This window comes from Gymnodraco acuticeps, unplaced genomic scaffold (assembly GCF_902827175.1).
Source record: "Gymnodraco acuticeps unplaced genomic scaffold, fGymAcu1.1, whole genome shotgun sequence".
Lineage (NCBI taxonomy): Eukaryota > Metazoa > Chordata > Actinopteri > Perciformes > Bathydraconidae > Gymnodraco > Gymnodraco acuticeps.
In genome coordinates, this window is record NW_022990693.1 from 1,267,971 (window position 1) to 1,281,399 (window position 13,429).

General features: G+C 42.2%; 1 protein-coding gene across 2 annotated transcripts in view; it reads right to left on the reverse strand.

Annotated features, from left to right (window-relative positions):
- The window catches only part of eml2 (EMAP like 2), a 63,822-nt gene that overhangs the window by 34,380 nt on the left and 16,013 nt on the right, over positions 1-13,429 (reverse strand). The window contains exons 2-4 of one of the 2 annotated variants that reach the window (XM_034230573.1): positions 5,737-5,964; positions 5,200-5,317; positions 5,013-5,114 (exon numbers count right to left, since the gene is read on the reverse strand). In XM_034230573.1, the coding sequence (XP_034086464.1) occupies positions 5,013-5,114; positions 5,200-5,317; positions 5,737-5,964 (448 nt within the window). Of the gene's footprint in view, positions 1-5,012; positions 5,115-5,199; positions 5,318-5,727; positions 5,965-13,429 lie in introns of both variants that reach the window. The other variant, XM_034230572.1, reaches the window with a different exon arrangement.

Consider the following 13,429-nt stretch of genomic DNA (forward strand, 5'->3'; position numbering starts at 1 on the left):
AGAAAGTATTCCAAAAGTATTCTAAAAGTAATCTGAATACGTTACTAACTGTATTCTGATTACTTTCAGAGCATGTATTCAGTAACTGATTACATTTACAAAGTAACCCTCCCAACCCTGCCTAGAAGTGATGCTTCGTTAGCGTGAAGAGTCTGCTAAGCTTTATGCGGTCCGCAGTACCTGAGCGTGCTCCACTAGCATTGTGGACTATATAAAAATCGCTGGCCCGCGATAGTGTCTATTTGGATACATTTTGGCCCTTGGACAAATGTAGTTGGTGATCCCTGCCATAGACTGTATAGAGTGGCGAAGTCCCTGCCCTTCCGGTGGACCTCCATGGGACCTTATTTCGGAAAAATTATGTATTGAAGTCAATGGAGAGAGAAAGATTATCTTTCGATCCCGTTTGAATTGTGCCATGAATTACACATATGATGTTTGTCAATTTAAAAGATAATTTTGCAAGTCAAAAAATAAAAAATGTGTTGTAAAACTGTGAAGTAACACATTTGTTTGTGTGAAACGCTCAATGAACTACATCTCTGGTCTCGCACAACAACACACGTCACCAAGATGGCCGTCACTACTACCCTCACTATCACCACAATGAAACACGTCCAGAAGAATGTCATGCAAAGCTGCCTGCCTGCCTTCCTTTGATTCTCTCTGAACTGCCTGATATTTTTAATGTTTAATGTCAACCATTTGTGCAGATAGCATGAAGTAGAAAAGATCACCGATAGTGACTGGAAAAAGTTTTTAAAGTTATTACACCGTTTCAGATAATTATAATAATAATAATAATCATAATAATAATAAAATAATAATAATGATAATTCATTCTATTTAGAGGTGCCATTCAAAGCACCCAAGGACACCTTACAATTCATAAAATATTCAGGTGGGTTTTGAGGAGGGACGTGGTGATTGTGTCAGACTGTCGGATGTCAAGGGGGAGAGAGTTCCATAGTTTGGGAGCAGCTAAAAGCCCGATCCCCCATCGTGACTTGGCGTGGGGGGGGGGACAGTTAGCAGGCCAGCAGAGGAGGAGCGGAGGGAGCGAGAGGGGGTGTAGGAGGTCAGCCAGACAGGTGGGGGCCAGGTTGTGGAGGGCTTTGAATGTGAGCAGGAGGGTTTTGAATTGTGAATTGTGAATTGTCCGACCGGCCCACTTCGGTACCGGCCCATCGGGATTCGTCCCTGGTTGGCCTCTTATGATGGTGCTGTCTTTTAATATATGATTATTTCTCAGCCGCTAGTTTGTTCCTTTCTGGTAGTAGTCAACTAGTACCGAGTCCAACAGTGTCAGTTTTATTAACAACTTGTGGTAAAAAATATTTGTATCACTCGTCAAATAGAGCAGGGAAAAAAAATGAAGAGCTGCTGATTTGAAAAACCAAACGCGAGAGATGGCTGAGATGACCGCAGTGCAGAATCGCTGTATAGTGTAAATCTCCTAACAATGTTGTCCATTTTAGACATAGGCTTATTATATTTACAGCCCTTAGTAACATTAATTTTCTGGGCTCAATGTGTGTCTTGGCCATTTTAGTTTTGATCGCTAAATTCACCTCGTTTCCCCTTGATTATTTATCACAGTTCCAAGCAAACGAGTGCTTTTGTTTTGAATTCACATCCTTGAGTTTTGCCCAGATCCTCGCTCCAATGACCATTAGACCATTTAGTAAGGTAAAAAACAAAAAGCAAAAACGCCTCTCAGACGCTCTTCCGTTTACTTGTTTAATAAAGAAAAACAAATGGTCCGAAGATACACGGACTCAAATCCCACCATCATGTTGATTTGAATCAGAAGATCTGAACATAAGCCCGCCCCGCTCGACCTTCTGAGCCAATCACAGCGCGATAATGACCTGCCTTCCGTTTCAACTATACTCCTTCCGTTCAGATAAAAGAGAATGTCGAAAAGCTGAACGCAGGTGGCGAAAAACAAATGTCCAGGTTCACTTTGAAATCTATAAAGAGAGACTTGGCCTTTATAATTTGGAATTGAAAAACGCACGACAATCGTTCTTCTCTGACATCATTACCAAAAACAAAAACAACGCACGTGCCTTGTTTGCTACCGTCGACAGACTAACTAACCCCCCAGTGTCAGTAGCCTCTGAATTTCTATCCACCAGGGCGTGCAATGACTTTGCCTTTTTCACTGACAAAATTCAGAAAATCAGACAAGCAGTCAGTGCCTCTGCATCAGGAACAGCAAATGTGTTGTCTCTGTGTCCACCTAACATCAATTCAAACACCATGACACAATTCCATCAGATTAATGATAAAAACCTAGAGGACATTATTCAACTTCTGAAATCCTCCTCTTGCTGCCTTGATATTATTCCAACAGGGTTTTTCAAAGATGTTTTGCCTTGCATGGCCTCAGATCTACTTCATATAGTAAACAAATCTCTTCACTCAGGTATTTTTCCACAGGCCCTGAAAACTGCAGTCATTAAACCGCTCTTAAAAAAGAATAATCTAGATGCTTCAGTAATGAACAATTACAGGCCCATATCAAACCTGCCCATTTCTAGGTAAAATCATTGAAAAAGTTGTTTTCAACAGTTGAGTAATTTCTTGCATTTAAATAACTGTTTCGATGTGTTCCAGTCAGGCTTTCGTCCAAACCACAGCACTGAGACTGCTCTTGTAAAGGTCTTTAATGACATCCACTTAAACACAGACAGTGGCAGAACTTCAGTGTTAGTATTATTAGATCTCAGTGCTGCGTTTGACACTGTTGACCACAGCATATTACTAGACCGACTGGAAAACTGGGTGGGACTTTCGGAAACAGTTCTAAATTGGTTTGAATCCTACTTAAAGGACAGAAACAACTTTGTTTCTATAGGTAAATACACATCTGAGTTGACAAATATGACATGTGGGGTTCCTCAAGGCTCCATCTTGGGGCCTCTTCTCTTTAACATCTACATGCTACCACTGGCTCAGATAATGAAAAACAACAAAATAAGTTACAATAGCTATGCAGATGACACACAAATGTACGTAACAATTTCACCAGGAGACTATGCTCCAATTCAAACACTGCAGTAAGTGCATTGAACAAATCAATGACTGGATGTGTCAGAACTTTCTCCAATTAAACAAAGATAAAACTGAGGTAATGGTTTTTGGAGCAAAGGCAGAACGTATAAAAGTGAGTGCTGAGCTTCAGTCTGCAATGTTCCAAACAACAGATGAAGCCAGAAATCTAGGTGTAGTCATGGACTCTGACCTGAGTTTCAACAGTCACATTAAAACTGTTACTAAATCAGCCTACTATCACCTAAAGAATATATCTAGGATTAAAAGACTAATGTCACAGCAGGATTTGGAAAAACTTGTCCATGCTTTTATCTTCAGTAAACTCGACTACTGTAATGGTGTCTTCACAGGTCTCACTAAAAAATCTATTAGGAAGCTACAGCTGATTCAGAACACCGCTGCTCGAGTCCTCACTAACACTAAGAAAGTGGATCACATCACTCCTGTTCTGAAGTCTTTGCACTGGCTTCCTGTGTGTCAAAGAATAGATTTAAAAAATACTGCTGCTGGTTTATAAAGCATTGAATGGTTTAGGCCCAAAATACATTTCTGACCTCCTGCTAAATTATGAACCATCCAGATCTCTCAGGTCTTCAGGGACTGGTCAGCTTTCTGTCCCCAGAGTCAGAACTAAACATGGTGAAGCAGCGTTCAGTTATTATGCTCCAAATATCTGGAACAAACTCCCAGAAACCTGCAGGTCTGCTGCAACTCTTACTACTTTTAAATCCAGGCTGAAGACTTATTTTGTTAATTGAACTATTCATATCTTAAACTGCACTGTAACTTTTATTCATGTATTTTTTCTTTTAATGTTTATTTTATTATCTTTGCTTTTTAATGACTGATTTAAATGCCATTTTCTTAATGTCTTTAATTTTTGTAAAGCACTTTGAATTGCCTTGTGTTGAAAGGTGCTATATAAATAAACGTGCCTTGCCTTGCCTATTAACCCTGAATGTAATATGAAGACAGTTGAACATACACAGGATATCTTTGTGTTATTTGGATCAACTAACCCCACCATCTACCATCTCTGTAGGTCAACCCAGGGTTTTTTAGTCTGGCCAGAGCCATATAATAGAAGAGTTACGACATCTCCGTTCACTCCAATGGACCAGTTTTTTTACAGCAATGGCGGATCGTGGAGCCCTCAATAGTTCCCCGGAAGTTAGATTGCCCCTGACTTCCGGGGAACTATTGAGGCTATCTGCAGCTAGCAGCGCCGTAGAGTTGCGGCATAATAGACCGTTCGTGTTGGACTTTTAAAGGTAAGAAGACGTTTAAAGATTTATATTGCGGATATTATCAGCACATCTGAGTCAAATTAACATGTGTATCAAAGGATGTTAGTGGATTATCCCTAAATCAGTATATTTAGGGAACGTTTACAGATAACAGATTAGGCTAGGATACCGGATAAAGTTAGCAACACACGTTAACCATGAACAGCCTATTAATCCGTTCTCCTAATGTTATTTCCTCCAACGTTGTGGAATTAGAGGAAAGGGGCTTCTTAACGTGCTTTTATCCGGGGTGGAGGGAGTTACATATTAGTTAAATATAACATTGGGGCGTGTGATTGTAGTGGGTGGAGGTGGTGAAATGAGGATATCCATCTTGGAGTTCAAGCTAGTATAATATAGTTAACGTTACACAATAATAAGGAAGAGAGCTATTTTTGTGATACATCGCTATTTATATGGATTTAGAGTGCATATTTAGTTTTTATCTTGTGCAATTATTAATAGGAATGGACAGTGGAAATGATTATGCACCCAGCCAGATAACCCTGGAGAGACTTTACTAACCCCAGATCCTGCTTCTGCCTCTGTGTAAAATGTCACTGCTGTTTTCGTTTTCTAGTATTGCAGAGTCCAAGAGGGTATTTTAGATAACACAGTGAATAATATACATGTACAGTATCCCACTGGAGGAGGCTGATACGTTACCCTTTGCCTCCGGAGGAGCTGCTGGAGGAGGTGGTCCGACTCCGACTCTCCACCCCCATCTCTCTCCTCACCATAGTGAGACGCTCGGTGGACATACTCTTCCTAAAGGAGAAAGTTTTTGTGTTAAAAACATATATTTACACTTCTTCTCCTCTATTCAACCAAGATACACTCTGGTTTTGTGTACCTCTTGATGGACTGTAGCACCTCCTTCTTAGGAGAGGAGGGGGAGGAGAGGAGGCGCTTCTGTTGAACGTAGCCGTTATTCAGAGGTCTGGAGGGAAGAGCCTGCAGGAGCTGACGCACTGAAAGGAAAACATTATTTTCATCAGCAAAACGGGAATTGAGAGACGATAATAATTCTGAATCTGAGACTTTGTGCTGTATGTGAGGCAACGGTGACCCTGCACTGTGACCGATATGACATGCAAAGTTCCGTTTTATTTTGTATTATCTTGATTAATGACACGTCATTCTGCGTTTCTTGTTGCACTATATCATAATGCTTTGAATGCTTTTCGTATAGCCCTTTGAATGTTGAAATGTGCTGTATACATACATTTGCCTTGCAACAGTATGTGCAGTAAGACTTTAATTAGCTTTTGCTGCTTTCCAGATCCATGTCATGAAGGAGAATTTCTTGGCCATATTGATGATACTGATGATAAAATAGGTAGTGATGCTTCTGGGCGCTGGTATACTTTTGTCCGGTTACCTTTCTTACCCTTGGTGGTATGTGCTGTTGCTGTGGTGGGCAGGGGTCTCCTCCCAGCAGCGTGGCCCCCCGGCGGCTGACCCAGGCTCTGCTCCTCACAGCAGCCCAACCTGCGCAGGGCGTCGGCCAGAGCGGCCTTCAGCAGCTGGATCTCGTCCTCCTGCAGCTGCAGCTTCTGCTCCAGGTGGGACACCCGGTCCTCCATGTCCAGGTTACTGCCCGCTGACACCGTGTCATCTGGACCGGAGGAGAGAGGGTTTCATTTAGATTCCACTTACAGAGACTAACAGCAACAAGGCAGCCTTCAATGGGTCCCGATTGGCAGGAGTGGTAATTATTGTACTCCTGTTTATTATAAAAATGTATAACAACTATATGAAGTGCTTGTGTCAAGTATTTAACAGACTGGGTTTTATTTTGATATTATATAAGATATATTAATAAATATACCATGCCCCTTTAAACAACGCAATAGAAAGATGAACAAGTAAAAGGAGAGGACAAACACTTGATTTGATCCAGTGCTGAAAATAAGCACTGGTAGTATAGTGGCTACAACACGAAGATTAGCAACTAGAGTGCATGTATAAGAGAAAGACATCAAGAAGCTGTGTGTGCATCAGAGGGAGTGTAAAAAAGAATAGGAGGAGATAATGTATAAGAACCATGAGTGACTGGATATTTCAACAGTTGGACTATCTCTCTCAGTCTCAGTCCAAATCAATTCCTATCTTAAAGAAAACAACATCTTAGAAGTATTTTCAGATACTATTTTCAGTCAGGTTTCAGAAAACACCACAGTACGGAAACTGCACTCACAGGTAATTAGTGACCTCAGACTCAACTCTGATGCAAATAAAATCTCCATCCTTATCCTATTAGATCTCAGTGCAGCTTTTGATACTATTGATCACAACATCCTAATAAATCGACTTGAAAAGCTTATTGGTTTCACTGGTTGCGTGCTGAACTGGATCAAAACATATATCAGAGGAAGGATGTTCTATATTAGTCTAGGAGGCCATACATCAGAGAAACATGAAAGCCGCTACGGGGTTGCACAAGGGAGCTGTTTAGGTCCATTACTCTTTTCTCTCTATATGTTACCGCTCGGCGACATCATCAGGATGATACACAATTGTACATATCCGCTGAACCAAATGATGTGACAGCCATAAACTCCATTACCAACTGCCTGACAGCAATAAACAAATGGATGAACGATCATTTTCTTAAATTGAATGAGGACAAAACTGAAGTCCTACTTGTTGGCCCCAAATCAAAAAGAGAGATGCTAACAAATAATCTAGGAAGTTTAACCACTTGGATTAAACCGGAGGTGACAAGTCTCGGTGTCATCCTAGACTCAGATTTGAACTTCAACGCCCATTTAAACAAAGTGACCAAAATAGCTTTCTTTCATCTCAGAAACATAGCGAAGGTAAGACCATTCATAAATCAAAATGATGCAGAGAAGCTAATTCATGCTTTTATATCTAGCCGACTAGACTACTGCAATGCACTATTCACTGGTCTCCCCAAGAAAGCTATTGGAAGACTCCAGCTCATTCAAAACTCTGCAGCTAGACTACTGACGAATACCAAAAGGAGGGAACACATTAGTCCTGTCTTAGCTACTCTACACTGGCTTCCTGTAACTTTCAGAATTGATTTTAAGGTGCTTCTCCTCACATACAAAGCTCTAAATGGACAAGGACCCAGCTACATTGCTGACTCTCTAATGAACTACACACCTGCCAGAACACTGCGATCATCAGGTGCAGGTCTATTAGAGGTCACCAGAAAGAGTCCTAAGAAGATCGGTGATGCAGCCTTTGTAAACTACGCCCCAAAACTGTGGAACACGTTACCCAACAATATTAGGGAAGCCAATACATTAGGCAAAAGCATTTGACTGACTTTACACTATTATACTGCACTATTCTCTGTGATTGACATTGCACTATTTCTCTATGTTTTATTCCCCATGTTTTTATTTTTAATTATTTTATCCCACTTCATGCTTTGCTCTTGCTGCTTGTTTTACACTGATTTTATATCTTATTTCTTACTGATGTAAAGCACTTTGAACTGCAATCCCCTGTATGAAAGGTGCTATACAAATAAAGTTATTATTATTATTATTATCTATAGTTTATAGATATAAACACAAGCAGCTGTTTAGTTGCAGTGTTATAGATATCTCCTGCTGCTGCTTTGTGAATCAATGGTTTAGAGTTTCCCAAGAGCATGAGAGAATACAGGACACTTGGTTTGAATCATTCAGACACCATGTGCGTGTGACTCAGACAGGACAAGGACACCAGAGAGCAGGTTGTGGTTGGTTTGTCCGAAGAGACAGAGTGTTGTCCTCTTCATTACAATCTCATACATGAAGAAGTATAGGTGCCCTTTGATGTTCTCAACCATCAAAGATTCAAGGTTTTATTGTCAAACGCACGTTGTGTAGTTTTGGCATTTTTTCGTATCAATGTTTTGATTGGTAGATTCAGATTGTGTTTGAATGTTTGCATCACCGTTCCAATCAACTGCATAGGACAGTCATGTAAATGTGAGGAGAAAAATAAAGATGTTGTAAACATGTAAAGCAGATTTTATTTTAAAGTTTGGTTTTGCTAATGCTTTAGGTTGGGGAAAGGAATGTCTACATTTGTATACTTGAACTGAAAGTAGAAGTCTTTGTCCAACATTTCCATTTAACCAATACTTTAGTCGGCCTGCAAATCTAATAGCCTCAGCTGTACATCTTGTTTAGTGCTTAATAGCAAATATGTACATGCTAAACTAAAAGTGAGATGGATGTATAAAGAGAACTGGACAGTGTTGGAGGCAGGGCCCCTTTCATTCCTATGAAAGTTGCTCAGTGGGACTTGAAACCAAAATGGCATGACTCTCAAGTACAGAAATACCCAGATCTTAAGGGGGTCTGGGCCCATAGAGCTTGTGCATATGCCTTTACTTTAGTCAGAGCTCCAATCAGTGGGTGTTTCTCAATGTTGAGTACGCTTGCTTGGTAGCACATGTCTTCCGAGTCACTTGCTTCAGAAGCGAGGCAAGAATACTTCCTGGCATTCGGAAAACAAAGAGTGGAACAGGCGAGCAAGTGTGCAGGTGTGCGTCATATGAGAGGCCCCGCTTTACATTTTCCGCCACAGATTTTGGGAAATTGGTCCGTGCGCAAAGCATTGTGGGGATTTTAAAACCGCGGAGTCTACACATGTGCAGCCTTGAAATTTCTCGCTACGAAGTACGCCGGGCTCGGTAGAATTCCAAGTATGCTGGACATTGGAACAGTCCTTCGGCGGCACTCGGTAACGTAGTATGCTTGAAATAGAGGATCTGAAGCAGCTTTCCTCGACATTGAGAAACACCCAGTTACTTCACAGCAGCCTCCTGTCTGGTCTCAGCTCAGTCAAATAAATGGAGAGGGAAATGAACCCTGGATTTGGATATGAGCGCACTTTTAGAATCTAATCATTTAAATAAAATATATTAAAGTGTTTGTTCTAGAGTTGATTTACATTTTGTCACTGACACTGACGTTGCAGTAACACCAGTTGGCCACTACCAACATTTACTTCAATGCCCAGCTCACTTCCTGGTAGGTTCGTGTGAACATGGTAAAGATGAAACCTTCTAAACATCAACATGTTAGCATTTAGGTCAGACACTTGCTGAAGTACAACTTGGCTGCAGACACTCTGCTCATCACTGCTGCTGATTCCCGGCCCCTCACATCCCTCCATCCTCTTCTTTATTCCTCTTCCTGAACTCTTTCCAGCCTAATCTTCCAGCACCCTCACACCCACCATGATAACATCAGTGTATTGGAGGCAAACTGCCCAGTGCAGATTATGAATCTGTGGCCCACATCTACAGATTACAGCCAGCATGTTTCTGGGTTCACAGAATGTCTCGACTTTTCATCCATCCTAAATTGTAAATCCTGACCCCTCTCTGTCAACAGTCAGCTCTGTCACAAATGTGTCCTCACAGATTATCATTAAAGAAAGAGACATGTTACTTACTCAAACTAAGAAAAAGTTATGTCAATCTTGCAAATCAGTAAAATGTTAACAGCAATGCTTGAATATACTGCATTTACTCCTCTTCACAATGTAGTCTTTATTTAAAAGCCTAATGTGTCAGAGGTTTCTGTTGCAAACATGGAGGTGAACTGGGAGCTCTCCAAGTAACAGTCCACACTCCATATTTACTCTACTGACTGAGCCACTGCCGAACATAAGAGTGGTGCAAGTCCTAAGTCCTAAAACCCGGAAATGATTTAACATTTTAGGGCTACCTCGTACCCCAAGTGAAGGAGTTCAAGTATCTCGGGGTCTTGTTCTCGAGTGAGGGAACAATGGAGCGTGAGATGGGCCAGAGAATCGGAGCAGCGGGAGTGGTACTGCAGTCGCTTTACCGCACCGTTGTGACGAAAAGGGAGCTGAGCCAGAAGGCAAAGCTCTCTGTCTACCGGGCCATTTTCGTTCCTACCCTCACCTATAGTCATGAAGGATGGGCCATGACCGAAAGAAGGAGATCGCGGATACAAGCGGCCAAGATGGGTTTTCTCCGCAGGGTGGCTGGGGTCTCCCTTAGGGATAAGGTGAGAAGTTCGGTCATCAGGGAGGGACTCGGAGTTGAGCCGCTCCTCCTTCGCGTCGAAAGGAGCCAGTTGAGGTGGTTCGGGCACCTAGTTAGGATGCCACCTGGGCGCCTCCCTAGGGAGGTGTTCCAGGCACGTCCAGCTGGGAAGAGACCAAGGGGTAGACCTAGGACCAGGTGGAGGGATTATATCTCTTCGCTGGCCTGGGAGCGCCTTGGGATCCCCCAGTCAGAGCTGGTTGATGTCGCCAGGGAAAAGAAAGTTTGGGGCTCTCTGCTGGAACTGCTACCCCCGCGACCCGACCACGGATAAGCGGGAGAAGATGGATGGATGGATGGATGGATGGGCTACCTCGTTTCGTGGTCAAACATTTTGTTGAAGGGTTTTTGGTTAGAACCCAAAATAGTGTGGTATATACAAGTTGTTCACGTTTTGTTAGTGGTGATGTCATGTGACCGTGCTGTAGTCCCTTGACATTATTGCTAGCTTTTTACTTCTGCCCGACTGCATTCACGCTTTAACTATTAGAAAAGGTGGTGTTAATATGTGGAGATGATCCTGCCGTAGCACATGTGTAAGCAGTGGTGGCCGGCCCATAGGGGCGCTAGGGGCGCCGCCCCACCACTTCCCACATACAAAAAAATATATTAAAAAAATATATTAAATTAAAAAAAATATATTTAAAAAAAATATATATTTTATATTTTTATTTTTAATGAACAAGGTAAATATCATACAATTGGTATCAGTAACATGTATAATCTACAATAAAATCTCGTTTAAAATTGTGTTACGATGTCTAAAGTTACTGATAAGTCACATGTTTCCTGCCTGGCCTTGCCCATGGCACTAGGCTTGTTTGAGACAAGCGAGACCTGCGCAGTTGCGATCAACGTCTTGCTAGTGCGTTGCATGATGGTTAGTCATTTTGTCCGACTTGCTCTGGAGGCTCGCCTACACGAGACGTTGAAATCTCGCGGGACAAAGACGCCCGCAGCCTTGAGAGCGAGGCGTGGCGAGGCGGCGCAGTTCCTCTCCACGGGCTGCGGAAGCGAAATGCTTGATGGGAAACGACTCGCTGGTATCTCGAGCTGAGCGCTCATTGGTGGTTTTTACCACGTGCTGCTGATGAAACTCTCCAATTGGCTCGGCAAAAGTTTGTTGTTGTTTTGTGTCAGTTTTACATCACCACATCCATTCCCATTTTTCATCATTGTTCCACAATATTTATCATCATGAAATTAATATCCATATATGTTATACTATACTTGCACTGCTTACCGTTTTCATACTTTATATATCTTAGCATATTCATACACACTGTTCATACTGCTCACAGGCTGCTTTGTATATCTAGTGTATTCATACCCCTCACTGTTTATTCATCATTCAATTCATTCTATATTTTATTCTGTAGATTGTGTACATTACTTTTCACTTTACTGCTTGTTGCACCTGGTTAGAAGCTAAACTGCATTTCGTTGTCTCAGTACCTGTAATATGTGCAATAACAATAAAGTTGAATCTAATCTTGAGCAGGAACAAATGTATTTACTTAGTACATATCTGACATTAACGATTAAACACATGTGTGCATTCTTTATAAATGCAAACCGAGTCAAGCCGACTCCGGAGGTGGCGGTATGCACCTTAAAGTTGTTTGCAATCCGCCAAAAAACCGAGAGAAGAAGAAGAAGAAGGCGAAGAAGAAGAAGAAGAAGAAGACGAAGCCGACTCCGAGCTGTCCGACTTCAGGCGAGCTTTTTGAGACCTCCCCCGGCTGCGATCGGCTATTCTCGTCTACTTTCGAGGCGAGCCGCAACGCGTCTCAAACAAGCCTATTAGTTTATCATTACCGGGCGGAGCCCCCGAGACAAACAGCAGCAACCAGCACGTTGCAAAAGTCTCAATAGTAAACTGTGCCGCCGAAACATAATTTCAGCCAATCAGCGCCGTCAAATATTTTGGTCACGAGAGCGCTCACGTTGGCGCCCACGTTGCTTACGTGCGTTGACGTGAGTTGTTTTTTAGACTCGTGAGTGACCAAGGTGACGCAGTATTTGGATGAGAATGGTGTGCAGGTGGAGTCGCCGGACCTCGGTCCCCGCCCAATTCCGTGCAAGAGCTAATCTCCAATCCTTTCGAAAGGAGAAGTTTGGGAGATAAATTGATACTTAAAGACCTTGGACCGGACCAACCCGATTTGTATATATCACAGCAAGCTCGTGAAAAAGACAAAACGTATCAACCAGGCTTCTCACGTAGCTGGTACACCAGAAAGGCATGGCTAGCTGGATGCAAACAGGTAAATGCTATCTTTTGTTTCCCATGCTTGCTCTTCAAACAGCCGGACAAAAGTTAAACAAGTACAAACCATAGACTGTCTGTGTCATGGAGAATACAGTCGCTGGTTTATTTATGTCTGTATAGGCCGTTGTTGTGAGTGTGGACGGTCGGAGCATATATAACGTTAGCTTAGCCAAGCATTCTAAAAGGTTTTTCGCCTGCCGTCTGTCTGCAGACTTGTCAAAGCATTAATTCATGGTTTTTACTAACCGGTATCAGTATGTTGTTACGTCGGCATCATTTAGAAACGTGTATTACAATTTAATCACGGTCAAATATATTCATTTCGTTGTAGTTGTAGCTCCCGAGCCAGCGCGTCTTGTTTGAATGATGCGAGTAAACACAGCTGGCAGCCGCGGTGAAACTCGAGCGATAGGAGCGATAGGAGCGTTTAGAGCGAAGCGAATATTCGCATCGCGTCCGTTCTGAATGCAGCATTAAAGCGAGCTCCGCGCTGCACTGTAAACGCGCCATTACATCACCAGAAGTCCTAATTTAAGGGGTCATTTCTCCCAAAAAAATGTGTTTACTCACTATATCAACAGCCCCACCAAAAATATTTTCCACCAGCCGCCACTGTGTGTAAGTATACCATAAACGGGTTTTTTCTGCAATATTCCAAAATCCAAGGGAAACTTGCAATACTGACTTCTGGGTTGGCCAACACACATACATCATCCATGCACCACTATATAGCTAAAAAGGATTCAAATATCATTATGATAC